Source organism: Patiria miniata, unplaced genomic scaffold, assembly GCF_015706575.1.
Source record: "Patiria miniata isolate m_02_andy unplaced genomic scaffold, ASM1570657v1 HiC_scaffold_18, whole genome shotgun sequence".
Lineage (NCBI taxonomy): Eukaryota > Metazoa > Echinodermata > Asteroidea > Valvatida > Asterinidae > Patiria > Patiria miniata.
In genome coordinates, this window is record NW_024037056.1 from 8,741,678 (window position 1) to 8,755,633 (window position 13,956).

At 40.4% G+C, this 13,956-nt stretch overlaps 1 protein-coding gene across 1 annotated transcript; it reads right to left on the reverse strand.

The window, feature by feature from the left end:
• Positions 1 to 350: 350 nt before the first annotated feature.
• On the reverse strand, positions 351 to 4,691 carry LOC119725144 (collagen alpha-1(X) chain-like). The gene is made up of 2 exons (XM_038196504.1): positions 4,464 to 4,691; positions 351 to 2,471 (listed from the first exon to the last, which is right to left on the reverse strand). Exons 1-2 carry the CDS (start codon positions 4,470 to 4,472, stop codon positions 1,668 to 1,670), a joined length of 813 nt encoding a protein of 270 aa, XP_038052432.1. The 5' UTR covers positions 4,473 to 4,691; the 3' UTR covers positions 351 to 1,667.
• Between the last annotated feature and the right edge of the window lie 9,265 nt (positions 4,692 to 13,956).

Consider the following 13,956-nt stretch of genomic DNA (forward strand, 5'->3'; position numbering starts at 1 on the left):
GTCTTGCTTCATTTCCACTTGCAAAACGAAACAATATCAAAAACATCAACACGAGGGACAAAGGTGTGTAGGTCATGCAATTTCAATAACTGTAATTTAATTGAAGATGCGTACCTCCATAATGAAAACAGGCACCAAATCATGCAGATATAGGAATTGTCTTGATAAAATAGACATCAGTTCTGATGACGTAAAAAATCCGCTGGGAAAAAACACTTTGCATTTCCATTACAAAAATGGTACTCAGATATCAAATTAGGTTTTGCCCTTCACCGACGTTGAAACACTGTCTACTCAGTGTGTTTAAAACGGCGAAGGGCAAAACCTAATTTGATATTTATCACCCCGACGCCAAAAAAAAAAAATCCTTCTTATAACGGTACTCAGATATTTCAAACATCTATAGGATTAGAATCAACGGGTAGGAGTATACAACGGTTGGATTTCAAGGTTATTTTAAAAGTTACAATTTAGATCAACTCAGATCTACTTGGATTGGTTGTAAACATCTTTAGCACTATACAACTTAACTTAATGATATCCTGTCCGTGCTGCACATTACTAATTCGATCATTTTCTCCTAATGAATTCGGACTTTGGAGTGTTTGATTATTACAACAAATATTTTGGGTGTCAATTTTAGGCTTCTGAATCTTCAAAAGGAGATTGTTTTGAGTTGATTTTGTGCACAAACAGATTTTCCCTGCGAGCAGACTGGTTCCCGATCCAAACTGTATTGGTGTTTTCTTGGATGCTTTTGTTTACGGTCGATGTCTTATTCAAAAGTGAAAAACTTTTGTTTCGCCAGAAAACTAACAATTTATTTATGATTTTTTTTTATTTTTGGAACGAAGCGAAGTACATCTTTAAAGGCAACAAGCGGCTTCTGCTGGAGTGTGTGTTTTTTGGTTGCTAAATTATACTTAAATATAGGAAGTAAAGCATACTAGACAAGAATAATATAAATACACCTTATCAAATCTGTGCAGTTAGTAATGATTATAATGTTCTCCAATACAGGCAAGTGTAAACGAAGGTGAATAATTCTGAATTATGATGACTATCTATGCGGACTAAAGGGACATTATGTGCCGAAGCCTTCATCTAAAATTAAACATTTTATATAAATCACTCGCAACTCTTGAAACAAAAAAATACAATTACAAATATCTCATGCACTAACACTTTTTTAAATATACAATACTAAAATGCATTCAATTTTTCCCCCTTGAATCAAACTGACGTTAAAATTCAGCAAAATTACGTAACAAAACATCAAGAAACATGTTTATTTGCAATAAAGAAACTGCTTAAAAGGTTAAAACCGAGGGTCAGCCTTGCGACGACCTAGAACAGTCGGAAACCAACTTTCAGTATAACGCAACAGGTGACATACAAAATAAACAGGAAAAGTCCTGTATCACTGACTTTTTGTTTAACTTTTCGGAGAGCATTTTTGGGAAATATAAATAATGTCTTAAACTCCACGCCTTTGCAAAGCCAGAGCCATGCAGTGTGAGAGAGTTGTCTTCAAAAAACTATAGGGCTCTGACAGTAACATGGCGACAAGATTGATTCCTTTTGTATAATGTTTAAATTTGCATGTGCTTATTATAAAATGCATCGCTGCGTTTGAGGTCTTAATTATTCATCACACAATGTTGATTTTACATTGGCTGAAGAAGAAAACCAGAGAAGAAAGAATGCCTATTGACGTTACCAAAGAAACCAACGTTTTGTCCGCCGAACGCAAGCCAAATTCTGTCTCCCGCTGCCAAATCAATGACCACTGAATTACTTACTTGACGATGGATTGCGGGGTCATTAGTGTATAAAGAAACGATCATTTCATCGTTCTTTCTCAACTTTACGTAAAGGGTTCGTCTGTTATTCTGGCTGAGTAAGCTAGCAGTGAAGAAATACAGCCCAGGAATTGTGCACGTGAAAATGCCGGTTTGCGAACTGTATCCACCGCCGACATTCGTTACGACGTGATCAAAGATGACGACATCATTTAGGTTCCCAGTCAGCACTTCAGACTTCCAGGCACTAAAGCCAACGACGGAGGGCGGTGCAGGTGTCACTAGGGATGTATCACCAGGTTCTCCCTTGCCACCTTTCTCGCCCTTGTCACCATAGACACCAGATGGGCCTACTTTTCCTGGCGGGCCTCGAACGCCTGGCTCGCCGCTGTTGCCTTTCTCTCCGGGATCGCCGGTGTCTCCCTTAGGCCCTTGGAGACCAAATCCTGGCTCCCCTTTTGGTCCCATCGGACCCTGATTTCCGTTAAATCCGGGGTTTCCAGGAATGCCTGGTGTTCCTGGCTGACCCATGTAGCACTCATTACAGCAGTGACCTTTGGATGAAGATTGAGGTGAACTCTGTGAATCCATGGGTGAATCACTGGACATTGATGCGTGGATAACTCCCATGAGAAGGAGCAAGACAAATGTTGCACCGGCTTGTTTGGACTGAAAAGAATAAAAAAAAGTTGGTTAGAAAGAAATATCTGAGCTTATGAATATCTAATTCAGTAACACTATGATATCAAAATTACCCGTATACCAGGGCACATGATCCCGCGTGAAGAAACGGAACAGATTAATAAAATCGGAAGTTTCTCAAGCTATGGAGATTGGTGCACAATTTTCAAAACGCAACACATGAGGTAGGCCTACATAGTTTGAGGGCATAATCACTCTCAGCCTGTCATGTACAATTATCAAAGAAACGTTGCCATGCATCCGATCCTTTTCAAGCTTCCATATTTTATTCAAAAAGTCGAACGGTTGGACTCCAAACTTTCATTCACCGAAAAACTTCGTATGAATAATGTTAAAAATGCCATGTTAACTTGCATAATATTATTTTCTTTTTCTCAAAATATTGGTGTGCTTACATTTTTTTCTCTAAAAGCTGAAGAAATCGACGATACGTTTCATAAAATATTAATGCATATTTACGGCTGTGAATAATTAACCTATCGCGGTAGAACCGCGTCAACGCAACTCGTGAAATATTGTCCATTTACATGATATAAAAATGGACGCGAAACGCGCAAAATCTGAGACAAACAAAACTTATGTACAAATTCCATAGGGTTGTCTACGGGGCGTGGCTAACTCTCAAACGGCGATATGTCAATTATACACAAAGTGTTGAATTCTGCAGAGGTGAACCCGTAAAAAATGTGATAGAATTGGATACGGATTTATTTCAGATGATGTTTGGTGGTGTGGAATTATTAAATAAACAATCTATTAAGACGAGAAGGTGATATTGTAGACAGGACTACTTTTGAGGGGCAATATTTTTTTTCTCGCAAACTATGTAAGGAGAACTTATACGGCGTAGAAGTGTAACGTCACGCGGGGTCGTCGCCCATAGTGGTGTGTCCAAACAATGTCTCGTCCGCCATTTTGACCATAGGATTTGCACAGACTATTTGAGGGAACAGTTTTCTAGTTGCAATTTTTTAGATATTTAGAATAAATAAGGCCAAAAAAAAATGGGACAGTGCTTTCTAGATGACTGTAGTTATCACTCGGAACGTGACGGATTCCGTTATTTTACTTTTCCAACGGATGTGCAATAAATGAAAAATTGGGCACCGAACTATCGCTACGTAAGGCCATGTGTCTCTAGAAAAACATCCAAGGCAACGAGTGACGTAACGATTTTTTTTGGGTATTGGCGGGATTGTTTTCCCCCAAAAGGGATTCCGCGGACTTAAGGAGCACCAAAATAACGAACCTGTAGTCATCAGAGATTCTCTAGAACTTGCATGTGCCTTGTAAAATAGTGCAAAAAATCGGGCAGATATTGAGAAAAAAAGTAGTTTTTTTTGTATCGAGAAAGATGATTAATTTCGTTCCCTTTTATGAACATAATCGTTTACGTTTATTTGTGTACGTCACTATAAATTGATGCTCCTTTTTAACACAAACATATAGGCCTCATGCAGTGGCGTATTTGGGTTGGGGTGGGGGCAGGAGTCACCTCCCCCCCCCCCCCCGGCGGATATTTTTGAAAGATATTTGTAAGTAACTTTTTTCTTAAATGGTTAGAGAGTTCTGACATGAACAAAAACAACAAAAAAAATAAAGAAAACCAAGCCCCAAAACCATTACAATGCGCCATGAACATCGGCATATATTTTCCAGTATGCATAATATAGGTCAGTTTGGAAGAGCGTCCCCATTCGGAAGATGGGTACCAGGCCCCCCGGCCCTACCCCGCTTTTTGATTTTACGGAGGCCAAGTGTACGGAGAAAAAACATGTCTACATTTCAGCAAGGATGTGCAAGTGCGGCCCCCCCCCCCCCGACATCAATGCTGGATACGCCACTGGCCTCATGCTTTGCATTTGCTGCAACAAGTCTCCGTACCTTTTATCCGAAGATGTCAGACATGATTAAATTACCAGATAACACTGCATCTTAGCCTACAGCCATGGAACTTACCTGTGCCATGATCGCGTGGTTGGGTTCAGTTATCTCAGCAACAGGTTGAAGAAGCTTTTCAGGCTTGACGCTCCGTGGTTGTTTAGCAAACTCAGTGCTGCCGCTGGGATTATATAGTCATGGATGGCTATGGATCCTTTGATGCCGTCTTTATTTTGTACTAGTACAGTTTTAGTGTGGTTTGCATTACGCAAAATAACACACCCACTCTCTGGAGCTAGTACTTGAACGATGACAAACGTGTTTGTGAGGTATAAGATAATGCAGAACAATCGATCATGTTTAACCTAGGATTCTTTAAATAAATTTCCCGAGTTGGCAAAGAAACCAGACAGACTTCCTGCAGAATAATTGAATGTCCGTCCGTTTGTCTACTTGAATTACTGCCAGCAGGTTGAACGTATATACATGTTTTTTATTTTTAGAAGTTAACATCTAAATCAGCCACACCCTTTTCAAGCTAATTGTAGATAACAATATGCTGAATTGAGGGGTTTTTCGAATACACAACTTACTTTGTTTTAAATATCTTTGACAGATTGACATTTTTATCTTCCTGTCTATTTCAATTGTTTTAAATGTCGACAGTACCATGAAAATCAATAATGTTTCCTTAGATGTTGTGGATATAAGTTATACACTGAACTATTTCAGTTAGTTGTACCTTCATCCCAAGAATTCGGAATTTTTTTTTTCGGGGGGGGGGGGTGGTCAGCTTTCTTTCCCTGCATGGAAGTTAAGGCGTGGACTACGCACACATTACGAATGTGGCCAAGACACTCTTGGACGAACAAAATGTGTTTACGGTATTAAACCTTACCAGCCGAAAATTTTAAATTAACTATATTAAGGAAGTAAAACAGTCTTCTCATCAGGGATTCTTGTCTGTGTTTTCCCGCTTCTTTGAGTTGCTCCAACCAAGCATTCAGCCATCGTTTTGAACCTTGAGTGCATATACAACGGCTATATAATCCATATTCCAAGCCACGTTAAGCCCCTGTCACACTTGTCCGAATCGTCACTCCGTTCATGTTCCGAGTAAAACATTGTGGATTCGGTGTTTAATCGGTTTAAACTGAACTCAAAAGGATTTCCCTCGGTTTTCCTCGGTTTTCCAACGCTATATACTCGTGTACGTTCGGTGATGCACTGAGGAACTCGGAGAAATTATTGAACCTGTTTAATAATTTCTCCGAATTGTCGCAGCAACCTCAATACGGACGGTATCCGGTATACACACGGAATATGCACGGAATGCACGGAATACACACTGTACTCATTCTTTGCCATTCGTTGCAATGCGGAATAGGTACGGAAGAGTACGGAACAGGCCTCCGTATGTATTCAGAGTTCATTCCGAACCCACATTGTAATGCCGATCAAAAAACGGACTTTGATGTCACTTTATCCGATGATATACCGCATTACCACGATGTAATACCATATATATAACGGAGACGAACGGAATATAAACGGAACGTTCGGAAAGCGGTCGGTCTTGAGATCAATGAATTTTTCAAAGTTTGGCATGTCCGGTGATGATCGGAGAGGTTCTGAATATAGACGGATTGCAATCGGAATAGCAACTTATTAGATCCGGAATAAGACCGGATTATGATCGGTGTATTTTCATTTCTGGCTGGTTTTTTGACATTTCTCTCCGAACGTGTCCGAATTAATAATATTTCAGATCGGTTTATGAACGGAATTATAGATTCGGACAAGTGTGACAGGGGCTTTAGGCACCGTGCGTATTGGATTGAACATACCTCCGTGTACTGAGTGACAACGTGCGCCACAAAATCACGTTGCTTCAATGCTACGAATCCGAGTTTCATGCTTGGAAGAACTAGGCTACATGAAAACAGAAAAGACGTAAGCAATCATTGTTTCACGAAGCTGCCGAACTCGAACCGAACCAAGTTCGGATAAAAAGTCCGAACTGAACCCGAACCGAATCCGAACTTGGCGCGGGATTTTAAAATGCTGCCTTCGTTCGGACTTCATTGCACATGCGAAAATGCGAGTTTACACTGTCAGGGCACCATCAGGTTGTCGATTCAGTTTGATTCTTGAAAAAAATGGACTTCTCGAAAAAGGACTCAATAAAACTGGTCGATTAAACAATTAGTTAAGCGAATTGATTCAACAGGCTGATTATACAGGCTCATTTAAAAGAATACCGTTTAGGTACATATAAAAGAGCGACAGACAAACTAAAATTATTTTCTTACCTACCCACCTGGACACTTTGTCTAGTTTCAGTGAACACACAAATTGTTCGGCTTTAGCCATAGATTGTGTCATCTTTATAGTTATAGTTAAAACAAACACAATCATGACTTGGCAACACTTATTAAAATCTCACTATGGACAGACCCACTTCATGATGGCAACGAGCTTGAACGCTCCTTTCCCCTTTTTCATTTCCGAGATATGGAGCAGACGTTGTTGACGCGCAATGAATCATCTGTCTTCAAATACTTCAAAACAAACACAATTTAACATGTGGAAATAACGAAGAGAATCCTGTTGGACAGGTCTAGAAATTTCCTTCCAGGCCTGCATTAAGGCAGTCATTGACCGTACAAATCCGACGACTGTATTATTACACTATTATTGCAGAAATACCGTGGAGACTTCCTCTTAACAGTATATCCTTGAATTTAATTCCCCGAGCTAGGAAAACAAAACGTCAAAACTTATTTCTCAAAAGCTCCGTAGGCACTGTTTCAAACCAAGAACAGATCTGACACGCAGACGTTATGTATTGTTCCATGCATAACCCGTAGAGGCTACGAATGGAAGTAGATTCGAATCTAGGTCACGGGCCTTATGCACGATCGGCCATATTTTTTGGAACTTTATACGAAGAGAAATGAAAGCAAGTTAATTACTAATTAATTCCAGTCTGATTCAATGAATAATTTAAAATTTGCAATTAAAGATTCCCTAATGTTTTAAGTCAGATTAAAAAAAATGACAGTGAAATAAGGATAGGCTACATTATGCCTGCATAAATAGTCTGGCGCCATCCCATTCAACAGTTATCAATTAAAGAAATACATTCAGGGAACTCGTACAAACATGGCCAACTCGTGCATAAGGCCCATAGACATGCAAGACGAAGGAACGGTGACTTTTTTGTGTTCCGACACCCCTTTTTGCCGACACCCTTTTTTTTCCGACAACCCGCACATAAGATTGTGTTACTCCAGGCTAGGGTTAGGGTTAGGGCTACATATTTATAAATTTGTTTATTTTATTTATTACATTTCTTTACCAAGGGTATACCCAAACAGTTTAAAACCGATTTCCATTGGGGCCCTGCATAAAATACAAATGACTACACACATTTGAGATTAATGCAAAATTGTTAAGCAACTATGTATTATAAATATTGTAAAACTTATGCAACTACAAGTACAGTGTGAAACGACGTCGCTAACAGGCTTTACTTTACGGTGAATTTAGTGGACACAAAGAAGAATTCGGGTATTTCTTGTGACATCAAGAAAGTATATTGCTATATATTCGCTGATTCTAGGAGGGGCGAAAAACCCGCGAAGAACCCTTTTGGGGAAAACATGGGAAACGGCCATACGGCTCCTTATTTATTATGGTAACCAAGCTTGTAGCTCAGGAGATCGTATGAATACCGCAGGAGTTCTCTTTCTTGTTGCAAACTCAATTGTCCGGAAATGCATGGAAAATTAAAAATGTTGAAAGAACTTGCACTTTCCAAGAATATCAAGGGGCGATTTGGTAATATTTGCATGGATGGTTTATAAAATAATGGTCTATCTGATAACAAGGTGTGAACATGATTGATCATTTTGTTCCAAAGTTATAGGTGTAACAAGATGGTCATATTTCTTTTGTTAACGAAAATCGCTTATGTATAATTTGACACCCGATAACGCCATCATGACGTCTGACTAATATGCACATATATCTCGGGATGAGGGTATATATATGTTGAAAGTTACAAGTTCATACCCTATACCGTTTAAGAGAAAACCCGCGGAGAATCTTTTCCGGAAAAAAAAGGAAGAAAGAAGAAGATAAATCTGAACAATTCTAAACAGTGGACGGGTTGTGCCCGACCACTCAATAACTTCACTGATTTCAGGTTTGTCTAAAACAAGCTTCTAGTTTGGAAGTTTTGTTAGGAACAAATGAATAGAGGGAAAAAAATCTGAATGCGGAAAAGCCTATATTCTGTTCATCAAACAGACATAGTTCTTGTTTGTAAGGGCGGTTAGAGAATCGGAATGGTGCTACAATCGAGCTTCTGTTCTTGATGAAATCGACGAAGCTTTGTGAAAAAAAGAGTGGTAGCGAGTGCATTGTGTAGTCAGAGGACGAACACAGTATACAGATTTATAGCTAATTTTAAAACGGCTCTGTATTGTGCACAAGTAATGTTGTCAGGGTTATTGTGATGGATTGGGTAAACTGAGCGAGCATAGGGAGTCCAACTATTACAAATAAAGTTTAGTGGTTTGATTTCCCACCTGCAGATCCTTGAACGGAGTCACGTCGGCAACGAGCAAAGGGCAGACGATGGCGGCACTTGTCAACTTAGAGCGGTATCCCTACCTCATCAAACTGTGAGTGTCACATTACAGCTTCATTTGGTTTCGGATTTCCATCAAGTGAAAGGGAATCTGCCGGCGTTTGGCGGCGTGCTGCGTGGGTGCACTTCGTGATTTTAACCGGGTCACGTCGGCTACTCAACACCCTCGGTTTTCGCTTGCCTGGACGTGATTAAGACCAAACGACGACCCCATTCAGCAGGTTTTTTTTAAATTGCAAACTGGCTTGGGTGTGTCGAGATGATCATTAAATTCTACCGTGTAACAGAGTAGAAATGACAAATGAGCTTAGGCTAAATCTATTGAATGCCAATATTTTTGGGGGGCTAGCAGGGCGGATCCAGAATTTTTTTCAGGGAGGCGTGATGAAATGTAGACCGGTTATTTTCTCCGGACACTTAGGCCTCCGAAAATCAATAGGGGGATGGGTGGGTGGGGGTGGGGAGGGGGGGGGGGGCGGCTGGGGGGGGGGGAGGGGCTCGTGCCATATTTTCAATGGAGAGCGCCACTAAAATCCTACAATCAGGCACACTATATGAACTACAAATGCACCCTTGTCACGACTATTTCTTTAGGGAGAGACCGTTCGCATGTACGTCACATTCCTTCTTTTTGCTAATGCAATTTTTGTATGGAATTTTTTTTTGGGGGGGGGCTAGGCAAATTTTTTTTTGGGGGGGGGGCTATAGCCCCCCATAGGCTCCCCCCCCCCCCCCGTAGAACCGCCACTGGTCCAAGTTCTATTTCGGTGAGTTGTATAGCACTCAGACAAAAATCTGAGTATGCAGTCCCGAAAGCCCGAGCAAGGCAGCCGACTTTATGTTGTTTTTTTCGCCCGTCGTCAAATGTAGTTATTTCATGGCGCGCGCTGCCGCGCCGAAGACCTACTGGTTGCGTTTGTTTAACTCAACCGGGTCGGCATAGGTCAACCCCGTGCCGTTCGTCACGCATGCGTTTTTCATTCTCTAACTCTAAAGTGACGGGCAAATATGGCGGCCGGACAGCGGAAATCTCAAGTGGACATAAAAGTTGACTATATTTGAAGTCCAAGGGTTATAATTAATTGAGTTCATTGCGACTTTTAAGGTCATAATTTCAGCCCAACGTTTTTGAGTTTTGCATTGACTAAAAAGCAGTAAATCTAAAACTAAGACCCAATCCGAAACGGGCGTTTGGTCAGTGGCTACGGCCACGGCTAAGGGCGTCACGTGGGGATCGTGATGGCCCGCGGTTGAGCGTTCGATTAGCCCGGCTGTCATGGCTAACCCGTCTGCCTTTACCCGTGTCGACCCGGGTGAGCTAAACGAACACACTGTTTAATTTGGCGCCAGAACAGAATGTTGATATTTCGGTCTCTTGGTGGCGCACTCTATGATTAATGAAGCAAAGAAACATTCCGTATTGAGATTATTGGTTTAAAATTTAATGGTATTAAGAGTTTATTTCCAAAACGCCATCAACGGCACGAACCTTCAAGAATCCTGCCCTCTCCCGCTTGCCCAAAGTCAGTTCGACGACTGTTATATTGTAGTCGAACAAATTTTAAGAACGTAAAGCGACAATTAACGTTTAAAAACAGCAGTTTTACTATAGGTTTTCCCGGCCAATTTCCTAAAATATATATTCATTCACTTCTGAAAATCGGTCATTCATTTTTGTCCTGAATTTGAGAATCGTTCTGAACACGCGTTTCATTTTCGCTACCAAAGCATTCGATTCCATTTCAGTTCAGTCAATTAAGTGATTGAGCAGCACATTTCGTTTATAAATGCTCATTCAGATTCGTTTACAAGACTTCCTTTTCGCTTTTAGAGGGCGATTTCAAACATTGGTCATTCTATTTCACTTTTAGTTTAATGTTATGTGATGAAATCTGCTTTTTTGAATGAGGGAAACGTACTTTTGATTGCACATTCACGAAATTGTATGCCAGAACTCTGCGCGAAAGGTATGCTTGCATAAATGAATGCACAGGTGAATGCACGGACAATGAAAACATTTGAACTTTCGTTGAATTGAAATGGGATTAAAGACGTGCATTCAACTTCGGACAAAAACGAATGACAAATTTGTAGAAGTGAATAAACATTTTAGGAAATTGGCCGGGAAAACCTTTACTTTTATTGTTTGAATTTTTCATTTTCCCTTCAAAATAATGGATTCTTCTATATCGCTTTTTAGAAATACACTCTTTAGGCCCCCCCCCAAAAAAAGCCTTCGGTTTCGGAGCTTGCCCCAAAGCGTTGCGGCGACGCGGCTCCCCCCTACTTTGTTTTTCTTCAAGGTCGGCTGATGTTGCAGATGATGACGCTTCGATCCCCTTAAATCTCTCAAAAATATCATTCAGGGTGTCATAAGGCTTGAGAATTCTGCACCCACTTACGATCTCGACTGACACGAATATTCTTCGCGAAATTTGGATAGGCAAGACAAAACACAGAGAAAACGGTAACGTCAGACCATACAGCGACTTCGACATCGTGCCTGTGTTGCCAGGCTGGTCATTAGTCTGCTCCCTTACATATTGCGCTGATTAAAAAGCGTTTACAGGTTCCAGAAACCGGAGCCTCTTTTTTTTTGCCTGTGTGTGTGGTTTTTTTTCAGTTTTTTTTTTTAAAGGAGGCGGCCTCCAAAAAGGAAGCGGGCGGGGACGCTAAACACGTTTTTTTTTTTTTTGGACTCATAGGCCTAGGTTTAATTGACTCAGTACGCGAACTGAGTCAGACCTAGGCCTATGAGTCCAAATAAAAAAAACCAAAAAAACGTGTTTAGCGTCCCCGCCCGCTTCCTATTTGGAGGCCGCCTCCTTAAAAAACCCAAAAAACTGAGAAAAAAAACCCACACACACAGGCAAAAAAAAAAAGTCGCCGGTTTCTGGTATGCGCGCGCGTCGCCGTAGCCATGCGCGTCGGCAAAATTAAAAAGTTTTTTTCAATGTAAGATGATGTCTCAAAACCGCCAAACTCACTGGTTTGACTGGAATCCTACTGCTGCACAATTTAAACGTGTTTTTAGATGGGGTTACGATCGAGTATAAGCCTTATGTGGCCTCTCTGGGCTCCAATACATTTTGCACTAAATTTAGTCGGGCACAATTTGCAGTCAATAGCCGACATTTGAAGGGAAAAAAGTACAAAGAAAAGCCGCGTCGCCGCACCACTTTTGGGGCAAGCTCCATACCCGAAACCAGAGACTTTTTTGTGTGCCTAAACACGAAAAAATGATAAAATTATAAAACAGAGACATCATTCTGGCCTCTTTGTCTGTTGCATCTAGCCAATATAAAGCTGGTATGTCATTCCGGAGTCCAAGTGGCGGCAATTTAAAAAAAAAAAGCTGGCGGCCATCTTGAAAAATAGCTCGGTCGGGCGGCTATTTTGGAAGGGAAAAAAAGGGCCTCCTCCTTCCTTTTTTTTTCAAAAGGGCAGGACGCTAAAAAAAATGATTTGGCCTAATGACGTCCAAATTGATTGATGTAACTCTTTCTAATAAGGCTTCGTTAGTATATAGTTCTTGTTACCACACAATCTGGCAGACATGCAATTTCACGTAACTTTATTTTTGTTTTGTATTGTTCAGCTATTTAGTTAACAACAACCTGACGCAACTGCATCTTGGTGAGCCAAACAGCCTTAAGTACCTGCGGTCCTTGTAAGTATTTAGTACAATTCAGAACATGAATGTGGCCTGGATATGATGTAGCCAGGGTATGACCCTCTGTGGCGCCTTTTAAATTCAGGGTCGATATAACTGAACGAAGATGGTCGCTTTTCAGCACGATGGCAACATTTTATGTTAATTTTTTTTATGTCGAATCTTCAGACACTGAAATATAAATTTTACAGAGGCACGGAAATAAAAAAGTTAAGCATCTTTCTTCTGATATGGGCATAATCCAGACCCATGACAAAAAATTAACAAACGAAAATAAAATTACACTCATGAAGATGTAAAATATTAAACATACATAAATGCATGAATAATATTACTATAGCGTAGCGAGATAAAAACCCCAAAAGTGCCATGTGATCCCGCATCCGGGATCAAGTAAATCCCAGAAATACTTCTCAATGAAACAGTCCAGCACCTCCAGCTCACGAGATGGCATGGTAACTTACAAACGAGTGCAGTTTGCAACGTTTGCGAGGTACCAGCTTTCGTAACAATACTTGTTGAAAACTGGTAATAGAAATCACGTCGGTAAAGGGCAAAACAAAATATTTAATTGACATGTCCCAGCGGCGAATTTTCTTTTCCCAAACTACATCCTTTATACATAGTTGTTTTGCGCCCTCTACGATACTTTTATGATACGTAAGCAAGTATATATAATTTTTTCCTCAGCAGTGAGATAGCTCAGCTGGTAGTGTCGTGTTTTTGTATCGCGAGGAATCCTCGCGGTGTGGGTTCGAGTCAAAGTTTTGAACCCGATTTTTTTTCTAATCTGAAGCTTTTGAGGATTTTTTTTAAAAAGGGAAATAAAGTCCAAATTTCATAAAATTACCTTCGAATTCATTTTTTCCCTTCTAATTTTGTATTTTCTTCTCATGTTTTTAGAGCAGTAAATCCAAAACGCCAAAGCGTACAGCCCATGCAGATGTCATTTGGGGAAAAAAATCGCGTCCCGGCGCAAAATTACATCAAAAATATAATAAAAGGTTGCTACATTAAATTCGAACCAGCCAAGCTTGATGGTTTAGTAGTAAGACGTCTGCACGAGTAAGCAGGAGGTAGGTCTAGGGCTCGAGTCCCACCCAAGTAAGGTCTTGATTTGTTTTCTTGTAAGCCCTCAGGCTTGTTAATGAAAAAACAAATATGTGAAGGGCAAAACCCAACATTAAATCATTTGTACTCAAGCAGCTGTAAACAATGATGCATTTTTACCAAAGATGCTA